Source organism: Carassius gibelio, chromosome A13, assembly GCF_023724105.1.
Source record: "Carassius gibelio isolate Cgi1373 ecotype wild population from Czech Republic chromosome A13, carGib1.2-hapl.c, whole genome shotgun sequence".
Taxonomy (NCBI): domain Eukaryota; kingdom Metazoa; phylum Chordata; class Actinopteri; order Cypriniformes; family Cyprinidae; genus Carassius; species Carassius gibelio.
The window spans coordinates 13,848,970-13,875,200 of record NC_068383.1 but is presented as its reverse complement, the minus strand read 5'-3'; the positions used below and the strand labels follow the sequence as shown (position 1 = coordinate 13,875,200).

The 26,231-nt window shown below is 37.1% G+C and overlaps 1 protein-coding gene across 4 annotated transcripts in view; it reads left to right on the top strand.

The window, feature by feature from the left end:
• The first annotated feature begins 1,396 nt into the window (after positions 1-1,396).
• Positions 1,397-26,231, top strand: part of LOC128026218 (SERTA domain-containing protein 2) — a 37,920-nt gene continuing 13,085 nt past the window's right edge. Inside the window, exons 1-2 of one of the 4 annotated variants that reach the window (XM_052613079.1) lie at positions 21,055-21,366; positions 21,625-21,747. In XM_052613079.1, the coding sequence (XP_052469039.1) occupies positions 21,716-21,747 (32 nt within the window). In that variant the 5' untranslated portion in view covers positions 21,055-21,366; positions 21,625-21,715. Of the gene's footprint in view, positions 1,711-21,054; positions 21,367-21,624; positions 21,748-26,231 lie in introns of those variants that run through there. The other 3 variants (XM_052613082.1, XM_052613081.1, XM_052613080.1) reach the window with 3 other exon arrangements.

Sequence of the window (26,231 nt, the reverse complement as noted above, 5' to 3'; positions counted from 1 at the left end):
TTAAAATAAACCAGCTTCTTATACTTCATGTTTACTCGTTACTGTTCATTCAGTGATCTAAACAGTGCTTTTTTGTTGTTGTCTTTGTTGTGTTAAAAACCACAAGTGAACAGACAGGCAGCTTATAAAAATGGAGAGAAAATCAGAACTTAACTGCTTAAGCCTGTAATAATATTCTCCAACCACCAGATGTCAATCTTTTGTCTTGTAAAGTCATTTCTCTGTTTGAGAAAAATACTGGGTGTGAATGTAACCTCAAGCACTACTGACAATTGCTTATTCGACATAATATAAGCACAAAATCTTGTAATATTATGTATTATTATGCACTGCAAAAGATGCGTTATTTTTTTTTGCCTTTTTTAATTAATGATAATGGTGATGGTGATTATTGTGCTTTGTTATGGTGATTTATGAAGTTACTTTTCTCAATGAGAATTATGACAACATTCCACTTACATTATACACTTTATATTGTCAAAAATATTGTTATTTTTAAGAGCCCTTCAATCTATTAGGTTATGGTTAGCAGGTAAATGACCAGTCTGTCAGGACAGCAGGGTTTACCCTGAACACCTGAAATAATGTCAGACTCCAAGATTAATGACTGTTTTGAGTATTCCATCAGACCACGCACCATCAGCTGTGTCTCTCTCACACACACAAATACACACGCACGTTTGTTTTTGTGAAAAGTGGGGCCATCCCATAGGCGTAATGGTTTTTATACTGTACAAACTGTATATTCTGTACAAATTGTATACCCCCCCCCCCCCCCCCCACACACACACACACATTGTAGGTAGACTTTCTTGGCTCTTTGTCCCATTTAGTCAAACATTATTTTTCAGTATTTTCCTTTACTGGTGAAACCGAGGAACACGCATGTGAGAGAAAGCACATCTTCCCCACTTTCCCTGATTTTTTCCTTTTAGTTAATGCCTATTTTCCGCAATGGCAGGCTTTTTTGAACACTCCATTTCCTGTTATGCAGTAGAGATTGAACTTGCAACAAAAAAGATTGAGCCAAGCTGTCTGTGTGGGCATCTTGCCAGAGCAAGCTGCCTTTTCTCGCTTCCGCCACTTGAAGAATTCAAATCTGGCAATCTGAAACTTACCATTGATACTCAAGTAACTATTGCCGCGACCCATTACAAAATATAGCCTATAATGATTATATTTTTAAAATATGTAGGCCTAGGTTATACTTTGTCAGTGTGAGATGGTTTTTAGATTGATTTTTGAGCTCACATATTGCTCCATAACTTTCTCATTGTGCTATAAACACCACGTTACTAATCTGTTAGGTTCTTTAAAAATAACATGTCGAACAGCCTATTCTGCATTTTAGTTGGCTGATTCTACCAGAGGGGGCGGGGCATATGAACTGGGATTCCACCTCGACGCACAGAACTACCTATCATTCAAATCCAATGTCTTGCAACTGTGACTACGAGGAGAGTCAGCGAAGGCAACCTGCCTGCTACTTTTGGGGACACTTTGAAATGTGACTCTCATAAGTGCAACTGTTTACTTTTTTCTCAGGCTGATGAGGCACGGGGCGCTCAAAAAGTGCAATGTGAATTCATGTCGACTAGCAAGACTTGCAGAATGCACTGATACAATGTAGACGCATTAGAAAATAAATCCGCTAAGCACTCAGTGATTTACATTCATTTAACCGGATCGTACAAGTCTGTCTTCAGAAGGGTGAGTTGACGTTCCTACTGAATTATCAACATAAAGTCCTGTGTTTTGACAGGTCAGTCTTGATGTGGGTAGTTCCTGCAAAGCGTGCTGACGTGCATGTGCCCTACTGACCCCAGCAGCAGTAACCTGTTTGCATGCCTACAGTGTGTCCGTCTACAAACTTGGCATATCCTTAAACACAGTCGGCCAGTAGAAGTCCACCACTGGCGTCTTCTGGATGCAAAATAGTTATTATTGATTTAAATGAGGAAAGCCACATGACACACTTATGATTGGTGCGTGTTGATGGTTTACTGTAATCGACCCGAATAAACAATTAATGTAGGCCTATGCATTTATTTATTTATTGGTTTGGTGTTATTATGTAACTGTGGCCGACGAGATTTGACCCACTGCTGCAGATCTCCCGTGTAGTGTACAGCATGTTTTTGTACAGTAGCTTCGCTGGATAAGTTGCCTAATCTATCACTAAACGGCTGAAGAGTTTTATTTATATTTGTTTATCAGTGGCTTTCTGTTCTTTCTTCTTCTTCCGATAAATAGTTCCGATTATAAAAATATTTTTCAGAAGGGTTTTAAACAACTTTTCAGTTACCTAAAAAATTAGCAAATTAAGGTCGATTCATATTTCTGAAATTTTAGCGAAATTCAGAAAAACTTTAGTCCAAGCAGGTTGTTGTTCAGTGCAGCGAATTCACGTGACCATGCACCTCAAACGATAACGGCCAGAAAATTCCTTAATGAAAAGAGTTTTAAAATTGCAATGAAATGGAAGCAGTGAATTTAAAACAGAATTTCTTCTATATTGTGACTGATCCGAGTGTAACGGATTATCGAAATAAATAAATTAAAAAAGTAAGGCGGGGACTTGGTTTAGTTTACTGATTGCTGAATGGATTTTGAGAAGTGGGCGGGGTTTAAGTGGATTTTATGATTGGAGAAGTCATGCATATGTCACTAGAGAGAAGTCTGCTGTTTCACCTGAAGATAGTTATGATATTTTGATTCAAATTTAACATATAGGCTACATGAATGAATCATTCACAATAATAGTCCATGTGCATTTAAAAAAATTTTTTTATAGCACACCAACTTTAAATAGTCTACCAATAAAATAATTATTACTCTGTGTTGCATGCATGAACCTTGAGCTGCATGCATGAACCTTGAGCTGCAGTAGACTGAAACAACTGCCTTGTACTTGTTTCAAACATTTAATTTTCTAGTTAGATAATAGAGATTGAAGTAGATGAAGCTTGGATGGAAACATCCCGATAAGGAAGCCCCACTGGTTTGTGTTTCCCGCCTGTCTAAAATCAAGTGGTTAAGGCAAGAGTTTGCCAATGGTGGATTAGAGACACATGTACTTTAGTTGATAATCCAGATTAGGATGTGTGCTGTGTACAGTGCTCTATTGGGACAGAGTGCTCAGAGCCGAGACTCGTCACCTCATTAGCGGTCATTGTTGACCAATTAAAACATTCCAGCCAACCTGTTATGTTCTAAAAATATGTATTTTGTAAAAATGTAAAGTTTAGTTTTTACCCAGTATGTTACTCTAAAGAATGCAATATGACAAAAAATATTTTTTATTATATCCTATAAAATGGCAATGGATAGTTTTTTAACTTTAAAAGGATACAAAAGTGACTTTGGTTGTTGAATACAATTGTCACTCCCATAAATAACCAAACTCTGTGTTTACAGAGTGGGATTAAGCACTCAGAAGAAAATGTTACAACTGTATTTAGCTGCAGCATGTAGCCTGCATGGATAATGACAGTGTCCTGCAAGGATATGACATTCACTAGTTAGGAGCAAGTCTTTCTGACTGTTAGTCTGTTTTGTATTTCTTTAATGTGTGCTCAGGCCCAGTCTGTGTCTTTAACAGACTTCTCGTGGAAGACTTAAATCCATATCATGATCATAGTTAAATTTTCTGCCAGTCTGTAATGTTGTTAATGTGCTTTAAATGATGAGTCCAGTGTTAGTGAATTGCTTAAATGCAGTTTCATTGAATTCTGAGTAAATGAGCTGCCAGTGCCTGGGGCAGTGACCTACTTTTCATTATAATGTGCAGGAAGCATATTCACTGTATTGAACTCTGAAGCGTCAAGCATGCTGACGGCCTAGGGATTTTGAATGATAAACCTCTAGAGAGATGTGACTTTATAACCTGTGGCCTGCATCTTCTTGTGCTGCTATGATATGTTATAAGCTGTCAATGTCACCACAGTTTGATCAGGACTATACGGGTCATTTCTCGATTCGTTTGTTATACTGCAGTTGGTCCAGGTATTTTTAATGTGTATTTTGTGTTAATTTTCTCTCTGATTGGCAAATTAGAAATATACATTTAGTTTGTGAGATTCCAAAAACAACTTTCATAGCATAAGAAAAATTTTATTTCATACCTTTCACAAATTATTTGCCAGTCCCCCAGAATTTTTTCTTTAAATTAAAAATTAAAAAATAAGTTTGTAACACCAGTGGCAGTAAAAAACCTACTACTGTTTTTCCTTTTCACTCACATTATGATTACAGGGACATATTATCAATGAATAAAGACTTATTTTCACACAGTTCCTTTGCACAATACTAAATTATGACCCTCAAAACAAGAAACACTTTGCATCATATAATCAGCTTCATATGTATGGCTTTTCTGATGTATTACACTCGGTACGGACCTGAGAGCTAAACATCATAACAAAGCTCATAGAACCAAGCAAAAATGACATAGTTGCTTCAACAAGTGTTTTGTTTTTGCTTTTGTTAACAGTATTGCATAGGTTTAGGGTAGGGTTTAGTATAGTTAGCATGTTATTTTCAAATGTGATAGGGAATTAGCATTTTAGCACCACTCACTGGATATTGCATTTCCGAACTGGCATGACACATACGGTACAACAACCAATGTAATAAAACATTACGCCAGATTCATGTTTCTAATACCATTATAACAGAGTACTGATATTAAGTCAGTGTTCTTGAATATTTACTCTCAAATGATCTTCAGTAGCAGTGGCAGTGAAGGCCCCAGCAGGTCGGGAAGCTTTGTAGAGATCGGGTGTCTCTGGAACAGCAGCAATGAGTTAGCTGGCTGTCTCTCTGACACACACAAACACACACACAGAGAGAGCGAGGCCTCTCTCCCACAGCCAGTTGTACTGCAGCATTAATATTTCATACACCCACCTTTAAAGAAGAACGAACCGGAGAGGGGCCTCAGAAAAGCATAGCTCAGAGGGGATTCTGCATGGCTCAACAAAACATACTATCCGTCTGCACACACATCATGACAATGCATGAGCTTGACATGCTCTCCAATCCTAAATTCATTCTCCACTTTATATATGCTCAAATTTGACTGTTTTGCCCTTGTGGATTTAATGTGGCACAAAGCCATCCAGCCTGACATAGAAATATTGAATATGTCTGTGATTTTTTTTTTTTTACTTTCAATAGATATGTTGCGAATGAATTTTCTGGACAGAATGGTTTTTGGATGTAGTTTATGTACATTGTTTGCTGATTACAGTATGGTAAATACTTGCAGTCGATTAATATTTAACATAATTACTTTTTTTATATATTTAGTTTTATTGATCCAGGACCTTTTGAATTTTGACAACTTTTTACCTCCACCTTATCTATACTGGGCTAGTTGAAATATTTATACTTTTTTCTACATTGTACTTCCCTTTACAAATTAACCATAGTTGTTCAGTTGTTTACCTGGCATTTGTGATAATTATTAGAGCCTGATTATCTAAATGCTGAAAACAAATGCTGTAGTTGCAATCCAAATACATCAAACTTACTCATTCACAATACAAGATTATTGACCACTGTTACCACAGCTGGTGTTATTACACTAAATTGCACTTTTATTTATTTTGTCATTGTGGTTCAGAATGTTGACATTGTTTATTTATTTTTTAAGTGTAAAATTCTTATAATATAAAGTTCAGTGCAGTGGTTCACACAAGTAATCTGCTTTATGTTATTCGGTCATATAATTCAGTTTTAGCAACCACATTTATTGGTTCCCACACAAGAACACAGATTCCATCAGATATTATTCAACAACTCCATAAAATCACTTGTAAAAAATGCAGGGAAAGCCCTGATAAAGAATCTTAGTGTCTCTTGCTCTGTTTCTCTGTCTGTTTATGTGGCATATTTTCAATGCAGGCTTTCTTCCTCCCTCTAGCATGAGAAACGTTTGTGCAGCATACACAAGTTGTTCATGAGAAGGATTTTCCCTCTCTTCTTGTATAAAATATTCTTGGTTGTCATGAGATGTTTGAATATTGGTGGTGTAAAATGGCAAATCAACAAACATTTCTCGATACATTAGGACATTGTCTGTAGGCACCTCTTTAATTTGGACAGAGATGGTTTGCACATTTGTCAGTGTTTTGTATTAAATGCCTGGAATCATAATAAGCTCATTTAGAATGTAGAGAACAGATAGTTTTTTTCTGTTAAGGATAAATAAATATAGCTGTAATCAGAAATATTTGATAACTGAATATTATTGTGGGGTAGTATGTTTTCTCCCTGAGGTTTGCCTTGATACGCTCCTGTGTGTATTGCAGAAAACAGGGGAATTCTGATGACTAAGCACTGAAGCACACATCTTCTTCTGGACACACAAGATCTCTCTGACCTGCAGTGATAATGACTTAAAGGGACAGTGCACCCTAAAATGGACATTCTGCCTTCATTTACTTACCCTCGTGCCATTCTTTATTTCTTCTTTGAACTCTAAAACAATTACAATGAATGGTGGCCGTTGCTTTTGAAAAGAGGACAAATTAAAGCGGTCCATTAAATGGGTACTTATGACTTGTGAACAAAAATACTAATAGTTTGATTTCTGTGAACTGGATTATAAAATTATGAAAACACAAACAATTCATTTAAAATGCAATGGATGCATTAAATTGATCAAAAGTCACAGTAAAAACATTTATGATGTTACTGTTCAGTGGTGAAAATATGTATTACAGTTTCCACAAAAATATTAAACTTTTTTTAGGATTGAGCATATCAGCATATTAAAATGATTTCTGAAGGTACATGTGTTACTGAATACAGGAATAATAGCTGCTGAAAATTCAGTTTTGCCATCACAGGAATAAATAATATTTGAAAATGTATGACTAGAGAACAGTTATTTTAAATAGTATATTTATTCTCTTAAAATGTATTTCACAATCACAAATCTAAGTGACCCCTAATTTTTTAACAATACATAGAATATAGTCAAAGACTTTGAAATAGTGCCCAATTCTTTTATTTATTTATTTTTTCTAGCTTGAAAGTTCCTGTATTTGTTGCACTTAAAGAAACAGCAATACATTCTTCTCCTTAAGTGTGAGTAAATGATGACAGAGGTTTCATTTTAAATACATGTTACTAAGTACATATTACTACATATTAAAGGGACACTATCATCAAGGATAAATTTAATTCAATAATTTGCATGCCAGTCATTAATAACTGGAAACCATTCTTACGATAATGTTTATTAATTTATTATCATTGGTTAATTTCATTATGCAAAGAAAATATTAAAGCCCTGCATCCTGCTTGATCTCTTTGTATGTCAGAGACATGGTGTTGTTGTTGTTGATTTTCAAATGGTCTCTTCTCTAGTCTGATTGTACTGTTAATTGTTGGTATTATTGAATAATAGATGAGGAGAATCCGGGGGTGTGTCTGTCTCAGGGATTTTATGTACAATATGCAAGATCAAACCCCAACCTCTCACACAAGAAGTTACAAACCTCAGCTTATGTCTTGATGTGCAAATTTAGTTGCAAATTATACCATGTTTTCACAAGGTGTCATTACTTTGCACACTTGGTACCTTCTCAGGGTTTTTAAATAATAAACTTCTTGTCATTTCACAGTCGCTCTGGTGCCTGTGGTCCTGATTGTGTTTAAACCAGCGGGGTAATTAACAGCTGATTAACTGCTGTGGGCTCAATGCACAGTGTGCACCATGTGCTAACATCTGAGCACCATGTTGTAGTCAAAGAGACAGAACCGACGCTGATTTGGTGCCCTGTGTCACAAATGTATGCCAGGCCTGCACAACAGAGGCTTTAGTGAGGCTCTGACTGAGCTGCAGAAATAAAGGGGGCATTCTCACATGCCTCCTCATTATGTCTGTGGAGTGGAGCAAATTTATTATATTATAAAACGGTCTATTATCACACCGCACTGAGCCAATTTCTCTTCTCCCAACGCCAGAAGCTGTAAAATAACTATCTTGTACAAAAAAGCCTCTTAGTTGACATTGAAACAATGAATCTGACGTGTTGCAGCAAGTTCACTCTTATAAGCAGTGGTCTTTCGAAACTTCTGATGACCTGACAAGTCTTAAGAGTCTTATACACTAAGGTTCTTCAACAGGTAGTCTTCCAAGTATTTAGTCTCTAATAATTGTGAAAAAATGAAAATATGATTCACTAATGTAAGACACTACTCCCCTTTCTGCTTTTTGCCTTTTATTTTCTTTATTTTTCTGTCTTTAAAACTGCTTTGGAACAAAGAGTATTGTACAAATTAAATTAACTGTACAACTGTTTTGAAGAAAAAAATAATATGAGTCAAAAGGGGAATTTTTATTTAAATTCAATTAAAAGTTTTTTTAAAATCCATTAAGTTACAATTAAAGTTTAGCAAAATGTTTTACTGTCACACCCTTACAAAAAACTTTTTATGTCTTAAGTAAATGTAAAATTTTATATTTAAAGCTGCAGTAGGTAACTTTTGTAAAAAATATATTTTTTACATATTTGTTAAACCTGTCATTATGTCCTGACAGTAGAATATGAGACAGATAACTGTAAAAAAAATCAAGCTCCTCTGGCTCCTCCCAGTGGTTCTATTGCCATTTGCAGAAAGTCATCCGCTCCCGTTAAGAAACAACCAATCAGAGCTGCGGTCCGTAACTTTGTTTGTGTTCAAAATGTAGAAAAATTGATATAATAAGCGAGTTACCCCATGAATCCATTTTCCAAACCGTGGTTTTAGCTTGTCCTGAATCACTAGGGTGCACCTATAATAAGTGTTTACATTCGGACTATTTTAGATTGCTTCGGGGGTACCGCGGCGGAGTAACCCAGTACCTTTGTGATTCTTCATAGACATAAACAGAGAGAAGTAGTTCTGGCTACGATGTTCTTTCGCAATACGCAAGCAGTTCTGTTTATTAACCGCTAGAGCGTCAAAAGTTACCTATACCGTAGCTTTAAGTATATGCCTTTGCAATGTAAGCATCTTAGCAAAGTATATAAATACACTGACATGGCATTTTTTATATACCATGCATGTACACTCTTACAGTATGTACAGTATTGTTCAAAATAATAGCAGTACAATGTGACTAACCAGAATAATCAAGGTTTTTCGTATATTTTTTTATTGCTACGTGGCAAACAAGTTACCAGTAGGTTCAGTAGATTCTCAGAAAACAAATGAGACCCAGCATTCATGATATGCACGCTCTTAAGGCTGTGCAATTGGGCAATTTGTTGAATTAGTTGAAAGGGGTGTGTTCAAAAAAATAGCAGTGTGGCATTCAATCACTGAGGTCATCAATTTTGTGAAGAAACAGGTGTGAATCAGGTGGCCCCTATTTAAGGATGAAGCCAACACTTGTTGAACATGCATTTGAAAGCTGAGGAAAATGGGTCGTTCAAGACATTGTTCAGAAGAACAGCGTACTTTGATTAAAAAGTTGATTAGAGAGGGGAAAACCTATAAAGAGGTGCAAAAAATGATAGGCTGTTCAGCTAAAATGATCTCCAATGCCTTAAAATGGAGAGCAAAACCAGAGAGACGTGGAAGAAAACGGAAGACAACCATCAAAATGGATAGAAGAATAACCAGAATGGCAAAGGCTCAGCCAATGATCACCTCCAGGATGATCAAAGACAGTCTGGAGTTACCTGTAAGTACTGTGACAGTTAGAAGACGTCTGTGTGAAGCTAATCTATTTTCAAGAATCCCCCGCAAAGTCCCTCTGTTAAAAAAAAGGCATGTGCAGAAGAGGTTACAATTTGCCAAAGAACACATCAACTGGCCTAAAGAGAAATGGAGGAACATTTTGTGGACTGATGAGAGTAAAATTGTTCTTTTTGGGTCCAAGGGCCACAGGCAGTTTGTGAGACGACCCCCAAACTCTGAATTCAAGCCACAGTACACAGTGAAGACAGTGAAGCATGGAGGTGCAAGCATCATGATATGGGCATGTTTCTCCTACTATGGTGTTGGGCCTATTTATCGCATACCAGGGATCATGGATCAGTTTGCATATGTTAAAATACTTGAAGAGGTCATGTTGCCCTATGCTGAAGAGGACATGTCCTTGAAATGGTTGTTTCAACAAGACAATGACCCAAAACACACTAGTAAACGGGCAAAGTCTTGGTTCCAAACCAACAAAATTAATGTTATGGAGTGACCTTAATCCAATTGAGAACTTGTGGGGTGATATCAAAAATGCTGTTTCTGAAGCAAAACCAAGAAATGTGAATGAATTGTGGAATGTTGTTAAAGAATCATGGAGTGGAATAACAGCTGAGAGGTGCCACAAGTTGGTTGACTCCATGCCACACAGATGTCAAGCAGTTTTAAAAAACTGTGGTCATACAACTAAATATTAGTTTAGTGATTCACAGGATTGCTAAATCCCAGAAAAAAAAAATGTTTGTACAAAATAGTTTTGAGTTTGTACAGTCAAAGGTAGACACTGCTATTTTTTTGAACACACCCCTTTCAACTAATTGCCCAATTGCACAGCCTTAAGAGCGTGCATATCATGAATGCTGGGTCTTGTTTGTTTTCTGACAATCTACTGAACCTACTGGTAACTTGTTTGCCACGTAGCAATAAAAAATATACTAAAAACCTTGATTATTCTGGTTAGTCACATTGTACTGCTATTATTTTGAACAATACTGTATATCAACCTTGAGTCCCGTGGCCTGAAAATGGTTGAAGACCGCTAATAACAATGAAGGTAATGCGAGAAATATATTTTCATATTTGTATTATTAGAGAGAGGCAGGACATTAAGACGCCTCATCAAACAGAAGCTGGATATCTAATGAGACTCGTTCACCTGGGCGTGTGGTGTGTCAGGGTCAAAATCATGGCTGAGTGTGAGTAAAGGCTGTGGGCACTGTGTGCCATATGAGATTCACTCCCTCCTGCTCGTGGAGACTGGAAGGGTTGTCAGCGTTGTGACCTGGTGTTGACAGGCACTGCTCCTCTCTTTTGTCAGCTGGCTGTTGGGAAACTGAGCCCCTTAAAGCTCTGTTAGAAGACACATTGTATCTTCATGCTGTCCAGCATAATAAAGTTCACTTACTGTTCAACATACAGACGGGGCACCACACTCAGTCTTTGTCATTTTAAAACCTGAAGTAGATTCAAAAGTCAACGATTACATTGAAAATCTGGAACGATTTTCTTCTTTCCTGAATTAACCAGCTATATAAACAAATCATTTGAATTAATTTTTCAAATGATTTTTTTATTTATTTATTCTTGCAATCATAAGATATTTTAATATTGGGATATCATTATTATAATTTTTTGTCAGTATCAAACATCCTACAATTGGTACACAATATATTGGTACTTTAGCAGTCAATATGATTTTCTTTATATTTATTATACTAATACTTGCCTCCCTCTCCTCCCTTTCACTGTATCTTGTGTAACTAGCAATATGTCTGCCTTAGTCTGGGCAAGAAGCATTTAACATGATTTCAATGTTTCGACCCAATGTAATATTTACCATGCCAGTTAAAATGATGTCTTGTCTCACTGCTCTCAGTGTTTACATTTAGCCTGGGCCCATGCACTTGCTGAATATATGTTATTTTTGCAGCCGTTGTTGAGACGTAGTCTGTGTAAAAGTTTATATTCTTTCAGCCTTAACCATTCAGATTGTCTTTCCCTAATTTAGGTTGACAGATTAGGCTTGTGCCAATGTTTTTACCTTGGTAAGTTTCTCAGCAAGTGAAACACAACAACAACAAGAAAAATGATAAGCTGGTATGGAGATTTATTTTGATTTGATTAGTTATTGGTTTGTTTCAGCAGAACACGAGTTGTCTACTTTTCCTACTACTGTTCTGGCTAGACTCCTAATTGCACTTAGTGCAGAATATGTATTTTGCCAGTGAATGTGGACAAAGGACTTGGTGTTTGTGTGTGACGACGGTGGGAGGGGTGAGGGTAACAGAGGTGGTGTGTGTGTGTGTGAGAGAGAGCAAGAGCAGAGCAAACGGTTCATAATGTGGTAGTGGTGCTGGAGAGGATGGGAGGAGATTGAAAGGACTGAAGGGGAGGGATGTGCTTTTGTTTTGTTCTCTGTTGCTGAGCAATGGGGACTAAAGCATTGGGAACAGCTGTGATGGCCAGAGCTTTTCTCTTTCACTCTGCACGAGAAGCCCTGAGGCACATACACAGATACAGCAGCCTAATATGTGTGTGTGTGTGTGTGTGTGTGTGTACCAGGAAAGGGAAAAAGACAGGGGAAAGGAGGCTGATATTAACTAAGAGATGCATTAGTGGTCTTAGGAAGGTCAGGTGATCACTGTGTAAGCAAGTGCAATTTGTAAAAAGAAGAAGTGAATGCTGAAGGAAATTAATTCAGGTGGCTTTGTGTTGAAGAGGATGCTGGGAAATGTAGTCACACAGAAAGGGAAACAAGATGTAGAGAGTCAAAGGCATGGATATGCCATGGATAGGTGCAGGAAGAATTTTATTTGAAAGAAGTTCATACAATTATTCATCAAGGATACAAAAAAGTGTATCAAAAATGACATTAAAAACTTTCAGGATACAGGATGTTACCTTTATGTATTTATTAATGTTCATTTGAACTTTCTACTCATTAAATAATCTTAAAAAGAAGATTCACAATTTCCACAAGAATAATAAGCCACTGTTTTCCAACATGGACAGTAAAAATGTATCATAAGCACCAAATAAGCATATTAAAATGATTTCTGAAGAATCATGTTGAAGTAATGGCTGCGGAAAATTCTACTTTGCCATCAAAGTTGTTTAAATTGTATTTAAATAGTTTTTTTTTTTTTTTTGTCATTTTACAGTTTAAGATGTTACCATTGGTGTTTAGGCAAAATAACATTGCTCCCTAAACAACATGTTCTATTCTTATCTCAGAATTCTCAATTTCAACAGTTGAGCCCAATAGAATGTGAGCTCAATAATTCGGAATAAAATGAACATTTCATTTTTTGTTCATCACAATGTTCATAGTGACCTTAATGTATTGTTCGTGTTGTAGAGTTGTGAGTCTGGACCTTAGTTATTGGAGCAGCAAACTCTCTCCATAGGGGTCTTCCTTCAGACTCCTAAATACGCACCCACCGCAAAGATCACTCCACTGTTCTGCTCGTACAACCACACTGACCCGGCTGAACAATGTACCCATGGCCTGGTTCAAGGGAGTGTGGACTGCAGATATGTAATTATTGTTTCTGTTTTACAGGACATAAATAGATTCATCAAACTCTGAATTTGACTAATATTGATATGAAAATATCACACTGTGATCACTGATCAGTGATTATTGGTGTAGCTCTAATCCCAAGTGCCATCTCAGGCCATCATGGCTTCGGTCCAGGGTCGTCCCATAATTTCATTACCCACAATCCTAAGCACTCTGGTGCCTTTCACTTTTCTGTGTTTGATGTTCTTAGTGACATCCATGGCTTCATTCTCTTCAACAGGCCATTTCTGAGGAAGCAGACATGGCAACAAATGCTGTAGTGTTTTCAGCAAGTAAACAGAAACTAAAATAACTTAAGCAGTGGACCACAAAATGCCAAAATTAAACGGGGGGAAAAAAGAAGAAAATGGAAATTGGGATTTAAGACATTCTTTAGGAGCCCACAATTTTGAAAGCACATGAGACATGTTGAATACGGAGGTGCTGGCATGGAGAAGCCCTAAATACCAAAATGATTGCTTTTTGCTACGAGTTGTTTTTCATCAAGACATTCGATCTTTTTCATTTGAAACCTGCTGTTTTTCCTCTTCTTCCTCTTCTTCTGTCTGTCAGGTCTTTTAGTTTGAAGCCATGTAGGAGAAAACTCAGCCGTGTTGGTGAAAACATGTTTTTTTATGACTCAGGCCATCTTCAGCTATGACTAATATTCATAAATTCATGCTTTTTTAATCAGAGTGGTGCCTGTTGTCAACTGTACCCGATCAAACAACTGCTTAATGTGAGAAAGACAAATATCAGATGTGTTTAGAGAAAACAGTTTCAGAGTTTGTATACAGTGCAATGTCCAACACTTGAATGTTATTCAGACAGAGATAAAAAAGACAAGTCAAGATAGGGGAATGTTTACCGATTTCCTACAATTGCCATCTCTCCCAACATGGGCTTGGTACTGACGACTCACGGTACAGTAGTCGTGAGTCTATGAGGAGCACAATAGGAATGCAATAATTCATTCAGCATTAAGTGCACAGACACACAACAGAAAGACTTGCTTTAGTTTTCTTGCTCGCCCATGTAATTACTCACAAACACACGTGATTACGTTTTGATGGAGCCAGTGGACACACTCACAATCACACTCACTCAGAGAACGTGTGTGTCAGTGGCAAATGAGAGTGTCCATGACCATGAAAAAAAATTGTTTAAAAGTCACCTGCTGTTTAGAAATGTTCTTATCTTGTGGACCAAGAAAAAGTTTAAATGTAATGATATGAAATCTAGTATTTAATGTGCTGTGGCCATCTCACAAAACATCAAAATACATCTTAATCTTTGTTTTCAATAGTACTTTAATTTTTTTTTTAACAAATATAATGAATTATATGATTTAAAAAATTTTAATAACTTTGACTTATCAATGAAAAAGGTAAAATTGTTTGATATTTTAGGAGACGTTTTGACTTTAACAAGGGTCCTCTACTGATATCTTTCCTGTTTTATGTTTTTTTTCCCCTGCATTTTCTAAGATATAATAATAAAAGATGATGCTTAATATGGTTGTCTAGCTGAGGATTCCATCTTTTTATTTAGTCTTTTTCCGCTTAATTATAATATCAGGAGAATTGTATCACACTGACATTTAAGACCTTATGCCCCCAAAAATGTATCAAAATGAATTTTTATGTATTCAAATGAAAATTATAGTCATTCAAGAAATTGCATGTATGAGTTACAGAATTTTAAATTAATGTATAGATGTGTCATATTATTGACCTTTTATTATTATCCTCCCACAGAGCATTTGCTTTTAGTTGTGGCACCAACCTTTAATGAAATATCTTCCTTTTCCTGCAGGATTTTATTGAATATATTCAGTGCCAAAATTTCATGCCATTAATGTCAGACCTTTCTGCTCGTTCTTGGTCTATGTGTCCACTCAAAAATGTGGCTTCCAGTAAACACATCTTGAGCATTTTGAAGTTGTCCAGCCCCAGCCAAGAGAGTCACAGAATGAAAGAGAAAAACAGCATGATGTATGATGTCCTGTCATATATGGAGTCCGCTTCCAAAACCGCAACCATCACTGCGTTGGTTTTGTTCCAGCCTGGGTGTGTAAGTGTATTTGTGTAAGCGTATATTCATGTGAGACGTGCAAACTTACTAATGTCTGGAGGAGGGTTGGAAAACGCTGCGTTATATCAATATTGTTCTTCATAATCACCATGGAAATGGGATAAAACACAAGTGTGTACACAAAGTTTAGCGTTCGTTCAGTTTTTTTCTTAAAGCACAGCACGCCTCATGGCACAACCTGTTATTCTTTGCCTTAATACACAGCACCTTAGGGAGATCAGTGATGAATGACTTACAATAAGCCTTTTTCATTTATCTTCTGTTTCCTTACTGTGAGATGATTGTAATCCAGCCCAAAAAAAATCTGTTAACTTTAAAATAACTGCTATCACAGCATTGCTAGTAGGCTTACTTACTCGTGTTAAGATGATTCCTATAATAAAATATCCTGTTTCTTTGTGTTTCCGCTCTTTATCTTGTCCTCTCTTCTTTACCTTGCCAATTCCTGCTTGGGAAGAATGTTAATACACACACATTCTCAAATCTCTCAGTTTTCCCTCCTGGTTTCTCTTTCTGAAATGTTGCATGACTCAGGGTCTGTAGCTTTGCTCTGCACATGTATGGAGTAAGAGGAGGTGGGTCGTAAGGGTCTGAGCGATTCTGATGTGGAGGCGGCAAAGGAGAGAAATGCTATAACGCTGACCATAGGGAAACTGGGCAACTGGATTCGCATGTAGTGGAGATTCATGTCATGCTTGACTGACGCCTGGCACGTGGTGCACCTCAGACATGGCAAATAATGAATAAATGAAGAACAAAAGGGAATCGGATTTCAGAGTGGCTTTAACTTCTTACCTTCCCTCGCCACTATGGCTGGGCAAAATAGTCTTTAAAATCTTCAAGAAAATGTGTTTTCAGGATCATTTCTTCCTGCGCCATCCATGAACATCAGATAATTTAGGGCTTTCTTTTGAGTCAATGCACGTCACTGAATCTGTTTTAAATAGATTCACTGAAACAGACAGTTTGAACTGATAGAAGAAAAGAATCAAACATAACTATAACTCTTAACTTTTTTCTGTTTCACATAGAGGAATGAATAGTTCTTTTTTTTTCAACCCCAGTACTACTGAAACATGTTTTAACATGCTCAACGTCGTGAGTCATGAGACAAGGAAGGATATGCGAATCTTGCACTGAAACTTAACGTCCAATTTTTTTCTTTTATGTACTACTTTATTTAGCAAGGATGTATTAAATGATCAGTAGTGACAGTAAAGGCATGTTACAAAAGATTTCTGTTTCAAATAAATGCTGTTATTTTGAACTTTCTTTTCATCATAAAACATTGAAACAAATGTATCACGATTTCAAGATTTTAAAGGTATAATTCACCCAAAAATGAAAATTTTGTCATCATTTACTTCTGTTTTCCATAGTATGGGAAATAATATATTTTTGCCAATGTTTATATTCAAAAAATATACAAATCTTAAAAATATATATATTTCGCTGTCTATTTAATTCAACCCCCCCCCAAATTTGAATATGTTCATTTACATATGTTTACATATTTATTTGAAAAATATGTATATATATATATATTTGTTGTCAGTAACGTGTGAACATAACACATATTAATAAAAATAAATAATGAATTAATCCTACCGTAGAAAATACTGTAAGGAAAATTAATTTTCTTGCCTATGAAATATATTTTGGTATTTGAAGGTTGAAACTAAATATACTTTCAGTTTCAAAACTTCATTTCATTGAGTTTCACTGTTTGTATCATGTATTTAAAAGTATATTTTGGCCATAAAACTTGTTTTATTTTATTTTTTTTAATTTTTTTTGCCGTATGGTATTCGTCCAGGCCATTGATTTAAACAGCTATTTATCGAAGGCCACAATCAGTTATGATGTTAAGATGAGGGAGCACCCCCTGCTGAAGTGTGTCTGTATGATAATGAGCCAAATTAGATAATGAGAGAGACAGAAGTGCCAACTGCCAAGGGTACTCAACGGAGTGTAGAGGAGGAGTGGAGTGGACTGTGGTGTGATGTTGAGAGAAGGGTTCAGCAGGAGTTTAGTTAAGACTGTTTCTCCTGGCACCAGAACCCTGTGTCTGTGTCACTGGGACCCTGAAGAGCCCTGTAATTAATAGCACTGCAATCAAGCAGCTATTTTGTTTGCATGACTCTGTAGTGTGTAATAAAGCAGTGTGATTTCACCCCACTTTTATCATCATATCATGGAGTTGAGGGCTTCACATTTTTTCTCAGTCAGGCATGACCTGTTGATAGCTTTTCAATTAGGGACAGTTTGCACATACATTAAAATTAAGGCAATACTTACTCACCTGTACGACTTTCATTTTTTCGTGGAATCATAAAGTAGATATTTTGGAAAATGTCTAAAGTATTTTGTACCCCATTGGGGGAAAAAACATGAAGGTGAGTAAATGATGACTTTGAGATGAACTGTCCCTTAGTAATTATCAATACATATTCACATGTATACTATTAAAAATAACAGTTCTTTATTGGCTTATGGGTTCACAAAGAACCTTTAACATCCATGGAATCTTTCCATTAAAGGTTCTTTATAGGGGTAAAATGTTCTTTAGATTTTTTTATATTCTTTATACTATAAAAAAAAAAAAACACTTATTAAAGGTTTTTCAAAAGACCTAAAATGGTTCTTCTGAAAGCCCCCTTTTGGAACCTTTATTTTTAGGACTGTATTTAATAAAAAAATACCTTTACTAAGAGTTTTTATGTATTTAGTTCACCCATACATAAAAGTCCTGCCATCATTCATTCTTAATTAAGTTTCAAGTTGTTCCGAACCTGTATGAGTTTCTTTCTTCTGCTGAAGAAGATATTTTGAAGAATGTGTGTAATCAAACAGCTGCTGGAAGCCATTGACATAAATTGACTTTTTTTTTTTGCACCTTCAGATTCCAGATTTTCAAATATTGTCATATCATAACGAACCATAAATCAATGGAAGGTTTATTTATTCAGCTTTCAGATGATGTGTAAATCTCAATTTAGAAAAATCAACACTTATGACTTATGACCAGGTCCAGGGTCACATATATGAAAGATATGCAAATTAGTTCAGGAAATTAAGCAGTTGCTCATCATTTGTTAACAGCTCATGTGTTTTTTGAATGGATGCCCACACTATTTGTGCCATGTTCAGCACTCTTGCTGAAGAGGCTATTGTTGGGACGTTCCCACAACCATTCATCATACACTGTCACAACGTATAAGACACGCTTTGCAAAGAAAGGCAGGAGAGATCTGGAGGGAGAGAGAAAGGGAGGGGAGAAAGAGAGAGACAGGGAGAGAGAGAGAGAGAGAGAGAGAGAGAAATGGGATGGGCTGTGCTTCCTTGCTTATAGTGTGGGGGAACAAAGGGGATGTTGTAGATGCCGCCCAGTGGCCAGCACTACTCCATCCTACCTCGACTGCTCTCTGAGCCATTTCCTGTTTTTGACCTGAAATCTTTATTTAGAACCACTCTTTTGCTCGGCTCTCTCCTCCTCATTTAAAACAACACTGAGACAGACACAGGGACATGGATTCACACCACTGCTTTTTGTCTCACATTCACTCCAGTGGTGTTTTTATGTGGGAAATTTGAGAGCCGTAGCTCTAGAGGAGTGTGAGATGTGAAGATGGCTTTATTATTAAAGTTATTTTTTGCGTAATTCAATGTTGTTTTTGTTTGTGCAATATGCAAGGCCTTCTCTAACATTCGAACAGGCAACATCCTAAACTGGATGCCCTAAATCTAAGCACACTGCTGGCTTAAAATAGGTGAGCGTTGTGCCTGTCATAATGCCTTGTTGCCAAATCCATTGGCGATGGTACATGAATGGTGTACACTGAAACGTGCCCTGTGTTATTGCAGTGGTGGCAATAAATTACACTGCATTACTGAAGTGTGCTAGTTGGTTCCATTGGAGAGACAGTAAGGTTTATTTATGTGTTTTTGAATTGTGTATTTCTTTTGGAAATAATGCTTAATTGCCACATAAATACAGTGGATCAAGTCTAAAAATAAGAGCAGACAGTGAAACATTTTATTCCGTGAGGATGCATTGCTTAAAAGAAGTGGGCCACATTCATGATCTCATCTTGTGTCCAGTTAAAAATTATGTGTTTATATCTGGTAGAGCAATCATTTAGACATTTTTAAAAACTGCATTTTTGCATCAGATATGCTTGACATATAGGCATGATATTAACAACAAATTTGTGAGCTGCTTACAGTGTGCGGTTATGAGCCGTGCAGTGCTTGTCCTTGCCATGTGGGGGCAATTCGGTTAGCTTGAGGCTTCTATAAGAGCATCATTGGTAAGGTCATACAGTATGCAGCTGTTGGGAACTATAGGGTCAAACATGCATATTGCTCTCAAATATGCTCACCCTGTCATGATCCTGCCCTCGTGTCCTTGATTTTTCCTAGTCTTGAGGCAGGATCATGACAGACCCTTGTTTTGTGTACAAGCGCATGGCCTTGTCTTTGGGCCATGTGCTTGTGTTGTCTCGTTCCCTTGCCCCGCCCCCCTTGTTAACCTAGTCGTGTCTTGATTGTCCTATCTGTAACACCTGTCGTGTCTTGATTAGTACCCCTATTTAGATCTCCTAGTGTGCTCTGTCTTGCGTCGGTTCATTGTCATTGTGATTGTACCTGTGATTGTACCTCAACTGTGTTTCTCAGATGTGTTCCACACTAGTGATTGTTCCTCTGAAGTCCCTGTATAACCGTGAGTGTTAGTTGTAGTCAGTGTTCTCCTGTTTTGAGTCTTTGTTTATCTTGTCGAGTCAGTCTTATTTAGTATTGCTGTATTTGCCCTAGTCCTGTTTTCCCCCTCGTGGGTTTTGTTTTCCCCTTTTTTGTAATAAACCCTTTGTTTTGTGATTCCCTGTCTGCACTTGAGTTCCTCCTTGCCTAACCCTGACACACCCTTCACAAAAAAAAAAAAAAAAAAACATTTACATTACATGCACTAAAGAACATATAGGTTTTCTTCTTTAATCTTTTTGAAATCTAATTTGTATCACATTACACTTTGGTACCTCATGGCTTAGAATATTGTGGATTTATTTAGATAATAATTATTTTATGTAGCTATGCATTAAAAAACATTTTTGATAAAATTGTAATGATCAAAAATGCAACATTTAACAGTGTCCCCCCCATTACAAAAATGTATATACATTGTTTAAAATTGCGAAACAACATCATTTGAACACTTTTTATCCTACAGCATGGCAGTAAATAATCTTATTCCATTTTCTCAATTTTAACACAGAATGTCATGTTGAATGCATTCCTTATGCTAAACCCTGTTACCCAAGTAAAAATAATCAAAACTAATATTTTCCTTCACTAGCTCCTTAGAATAAAAAAATAAAACCGTTTATATGAAATTTAGTTTGACCTACTGAAGTCGTCGATTTACATTTTCTGCAGACTAAGCAACTAAGCAACTTTCTCTGACCAAAACCCGTTTCATTTTTTAAGAAGTTGCTATTATGTTGAGATGATACAAGACATGTCGACTACAAGAACTTTCTTGGTCTCATTTCTGCTGTTATACAGAAAGAAAAGGGCCGTGTCTCGAAACATATTGAGCTGCCTGCTTCATTATAGACACGTTCGGCGTCAGTGCAGCTCATGCAAGTGTCTCGCGAGGCGCCCGTGACGCTGTCTAGATAGGCAGCATGCTAGAATTTGAGCCACAGCCCGAGAGTTAGTGGGTGGACGCGTGGAGGGTGTGTTTGCCTGTGTAGGGGTTGGACTTTGCCGAGGTCAGGCTCTGTGTAGTCGGGCACCAGTCTCTCTCGACGTCATTCGCTTTCGAGTGTGATTGTGTCGGTCATAGTGACGGACTCCGGGCTCGCGGATAGTCTGCTGTCCTTATCTCTCTCCACAAACTCGCTGCCGAGCTTCCTCATCAGCTGCGAGAGTTTTATTGGTACCGGCTGTAAATAATAAAACAAAGATCCATCCCGATGCTTCAGTTTATTCCTCCACTTGAAGTAGACGAGGTAAGCGCACAGCTTATTCATAAATAACTGAGATCACGTAAGTGGCGTGGAAACGCCGCGGCGTCACTGATGTTGCACATAGCAGAGGCAACAGTCATACGCGCAGTCGTGCATTGTTGTCTGGCGCTCGGTACGATCTTCGGAAAGTTCAGAGACATGTCGCAACCCAAGGCAGAACCGCTATGTAGCCGAACCGAGTCGCCAGTTGAGTCAAATTGAACATCAAAAAGGTTTCTTTTCTTTTATTTTTTTTTATAGTTTCGCTCTGTTGTGCTGATAGCTTACTAAAGATGAAGATCCAAATGACCAAAAAGCTGGACTGGGACAGAGAATCAGAACCAGACAGACAATGAAATCGTTTTATTTTTATTATTATTTTAGGTAAGAGCATGATTTGGGCTTTACTGTAACTGTTCTTAATTTTTGTTTATGGATTTTTAAATAAAATCAATGTGACAACCTGCTTATTGCACTTTCTTACCACTTTGAATTTCACTGCAGATGAATTTGAAACTGAAATAATTCTGACATTTGGAATTAATGGAAAATAAGATGTTGACATGATTTTTCACTGTGTACAAAGTTGCATGTTCACTTCACTGTTGAGTTAGACATGGGTTTGATTAGATGATAAAAGGCCATTGAATGGCTTTGACACAGTAGATGATTTTATTTTTGGCTTAAATTTAGACCTATTTGGTCGTCATGGAACAAATTCACAAACTGGAAAATGGCAGTGTGGGATTGTGAGGGACAGTGTCTTCTGTCTCAGCGTCTGAGCAAATATTTCTCTTTGTTTCTGTAAATTTACGCAACACTGTAAAAACTGCAGTATTAACATTTTAAGTAAAATCTTAAGTCAAAACCTGAAGCAAAAAGTTTATAACAATGTTGTGAAAATACTCTTGTTTTCATCATTTAAACTGTTTGTGCATTATCTTTATTGTAAAGAAGTCAGTGAAATCTGTGGCGACTCACAGCAGAAGTCATTTTGCAGTTGCTATCCTTGTCAGACACACTGACATTCAAAGTCCAAATAGCTCACATGCACGCACACACTCGATAAATTCAGAGGATCAAGGTGCAGTGGGATTTTTTAGTGAATGCACGGTTCACATTAAGCAAAGTAGATTACAACCATGCTTTCTTCAGTTTGCTCGTCGTATTGCTGTCTTATTTCCTTTAAACAAAAAGACTGACTCTGTGACATTTACATGTTGTACTCTCCGTGTCATCTTTAAATGTGCACTTCCTTCCTGCAACACAGTCACAGAAGAAAAATGAGGTTTTGTCCCCTCAATTACTTGTAAATGTCACAGAGTGGATTTATTCAGTGTCCAGATTCACCTCATCGACTTTTTGAAGAGTGGACATCAGAAAATTATTATGTTAATGGACCACTCATGTTTTTCCTGTATAGCTTATGCTTCAGTGTTGGGTTTGTTAGTTAGTTTTGTAAATCAGATATTGTTCCAAATATTATATATATACACACAGTACAGACCAAAAGTTTCGACACACCTTCTCATTCTTTATTTTCATGACTATGAAAATTGTAGATTCATATTGAAGGCATCAAAACTATGAATTAACACATGTGGAATTATATATGGAATTATATACATAACAAAAAAGTGTGAAACAACTGAAAATATGTCATATTCTAGGTTCTTCATAATAGCCACCTTTTGCTTTGATTACTGCTTTGCACACTCTTGGCCTTCTCTTGATGAGCTTCAAGAGGTAGTCACCTGAAATGGTCTTCAACAGTCTTGAAGGAGTTCCCCGAGAGATGCTTAGCACTTGTTGGCCCTTTCGCCTTCAGTCTGCGGTCCAGCTCACCCCTAAACCATCTCGATTGGGTTCAGGTCCGGTGACTGTGGAGGCCAGGTCATCTGGCGCAGCACCCAATCACTCTCCTTCTTGCTCAAATAGCCCTTGATGCCTTCAGTGTGAATCTACAATTTTCATAGTCATGAAAATAAAGAAAACTCTTTGAATGAGAAGGTGTGTCCAAACTTTTGGTCTGTACTATATATATGTATATGTAAAATGTCTCTAGTCTCTTGAAATGTGATATGACACTGTACCTGATTAATGAAGTAATCAAGTAAAGACAAGGAAGACTAATAATTATTGTGTTCCTGTAGTTCAATTGGTATAGCATTGCGTTATCAAGCGCAAGGTTGGGGGTTTGATTTCCCGGGAATACATGATAGGTAAAAATTGATAGCCTCAATGCATTGTAAGTCGCTTTGGATAAATTTATTACATTTAATTTAAATTTATTGTTAATAGGTTTAATTTTACATTACCTGCTGCTTGTTTAGTTTTGTGGTGTGTGTGTGTGTGTGTGTGTGTGTGTGTGTGCGTGCGCACGCATGCATACGCATGCATATCTTACACTTTCGCATAGTGCTCCAAGACTTCTGCCTGTCTGGTCAAACCGGTTTGAATTGCGTTCCTCTCTCTGTTACTGTTTAGCTGTTTTTGAGTTTGTTTGTTTTTTTTTAACAGGAGTGTGACATTTAGGAGATGTTAAAGGGAAGTTTAAGGCATGCTTTAGTCTTTACTCTCTATATTGCATTCCTTTTTTCTTTTTTTGTTCTACAGATATTACAGCATAGCTTAAGTTATTCCAAAAACAGTAGTATTTTTTAGGGAATCATTTCAGTGTGAAAGTACTAGGAGTGTTTTCTGTAAACATAATGTGCAAACTTTTCATACATTCTTCCTTAATTTATGCGTTAGGTTTCCAACAAAATGAACATCTCCAATGTTAGTGTGTACAGTATATGAGAGCATGATACAGTGCTTTGCAACATTCAGTGCCTGTGGGGAAATCTGTAATGTGGGTTGTCTTGTTACTCTTGCTGACGTAAAGAAGCTGCTCAGAGTATGTGCCGCCTCTTTGCTGTTCTCTGAGACTGAGATCCACAGCTCTGCTCTGAAGTGTGTCACCCACTCCATCTATCCTCCATTTATGAGAGATTTTCGTAAAATTGGAGTTTTATGCTGATTGAGAGATTGATAGATCCACTAGGCCTGTTAATTGGATAATATTTTTTAAACTGTTTTAACACTGCACTGATGATAGTAATATGAAGTGTTTTTTGAACACCAAATCAGCATTTGAATAATTTCTGATGGATCATGAGACTGAAGACTGGAGTAATGGCTGCTGAAAATTCAGCTGTGCCTTCACAAGAATAAACCTTAAAATATATTTAAATAGAAAAAAGTTGTTTTAAATTGCAATAATGTTTTACAACATTACAGTTTTACTCTATTTTAAACAAATGCAGTAAATAAATCTTTCCTATCTATCTATCTATCTATCTATCTATCTATCTATCTATCTATCTATCTATCTATCTATCTATCTATCTATCTATCTATCTATCTATCTATCTATCTATCTACTGCATACACATAAACACACACATGCACACACATATAATGTATCAATATCATATCAGCCATTACTTACTCTTTTTACATATTGTTACTAGTTGTGACTCACAATGATCCAAAAAAAAAAAAAAAAAAACTGTGAGAGGTGGACATCTTATCTGCTCATTTGAGGAGCATAAGTGACAGACTGAGTTTTCATTAGCTCTCTTAGTCACTCTGAAAGTAAAGACAGACGGCTCTAAAGTTTTACATGGCAACACAGTGGAGACTCGCTTGCCTAGTGACTGATGTTTTCTTTTATTACTTTTCAGTTCTGGGCAATACAAGTGAGATCATGTTCTAAAAATCTGCAGTAAAGCAACAGATGCATATCTGTCCACTTGTTTGACCGTCTTTAGTATTGTTAAACTTTGTGGTACGGTAAAGACTGTACAACAGGCACGGTTGAGGTACGGTACAGATCCAGCATGTGACAGTTTTACAGACATGTTATTTGGTTAGTTTTGAAGATGTCAGATGGTTGTCTGACCCCTGCAGCTTTCGCTCGGTGCTGTGTGAGAATGTGGCGTCTGGGCCTTCTCCATCTGTCTGTCTCAACCGCTCTCACTGTCTCACACATCCCTCTCTCTTATCTTTTTTCACACTGCCTCTTCTATATCTGTCTTGCCACTTTCCCGGTTTTATGTTAGTCTGCTTTACTTTCTTACTGTTTTGCTTGTTTGTTCAGTGTCATTGACCCTTCTTCAGGAGTTCCCATATAAATGTCACTCTAACTTTGCACTGCAACAAATTACAGCAGGTACAGAGTCCAGGTAGAAAGGATGGTTAAACGTGTGACGGAAATGTTTCTGTACAGTTTTTTTTTTTGCTTAAAACCAAAGTTTGTTATTTTGTGATTCGATCATAGCTGGTTGGTTTGGTTCATGACTTAAAACTCTTAAAGACTTTTTAAAAATCCCTATGAGAAAAATAGCATTAACCAGTAGCATCATCTGCTTCATGATTGGTGTTGTCCTTTTTGGGTGTTTGTCTGCTATGTCTGATGCACCCATTTGCCATTAGTGCAACATGCATGTGTCTACATTCGTGCATTTATATCTGCAGGTGTTTGAGAGCTAGAGACAGCATGAGTGAGCGAGCGTGTAAGGGTGTGTTTGTGGGAATCAGTACCCTCCGGATCTGAAATAGCTGTGAGGGGGAGGGGAGCTCTGAAGCACAGGCATGGAAACGTGCAGATCCTGTTACAGGATCATAATATCACTGAAAACTCTGTGCTCTGTGCTCCATCCTCTCCGTTGCACTTGTTTGCCTGCTCACGCCATCCTTTCTGCTGCATTCTCTCACCCAATCTCCACCAGAACAACCAGTGCCAAAGCTCGGTGTCACACCTGTCCCACATGTGCCATATGTGTTGTGTGTAGGATTGGAACAGAACGTACAGCCTGCTTAGC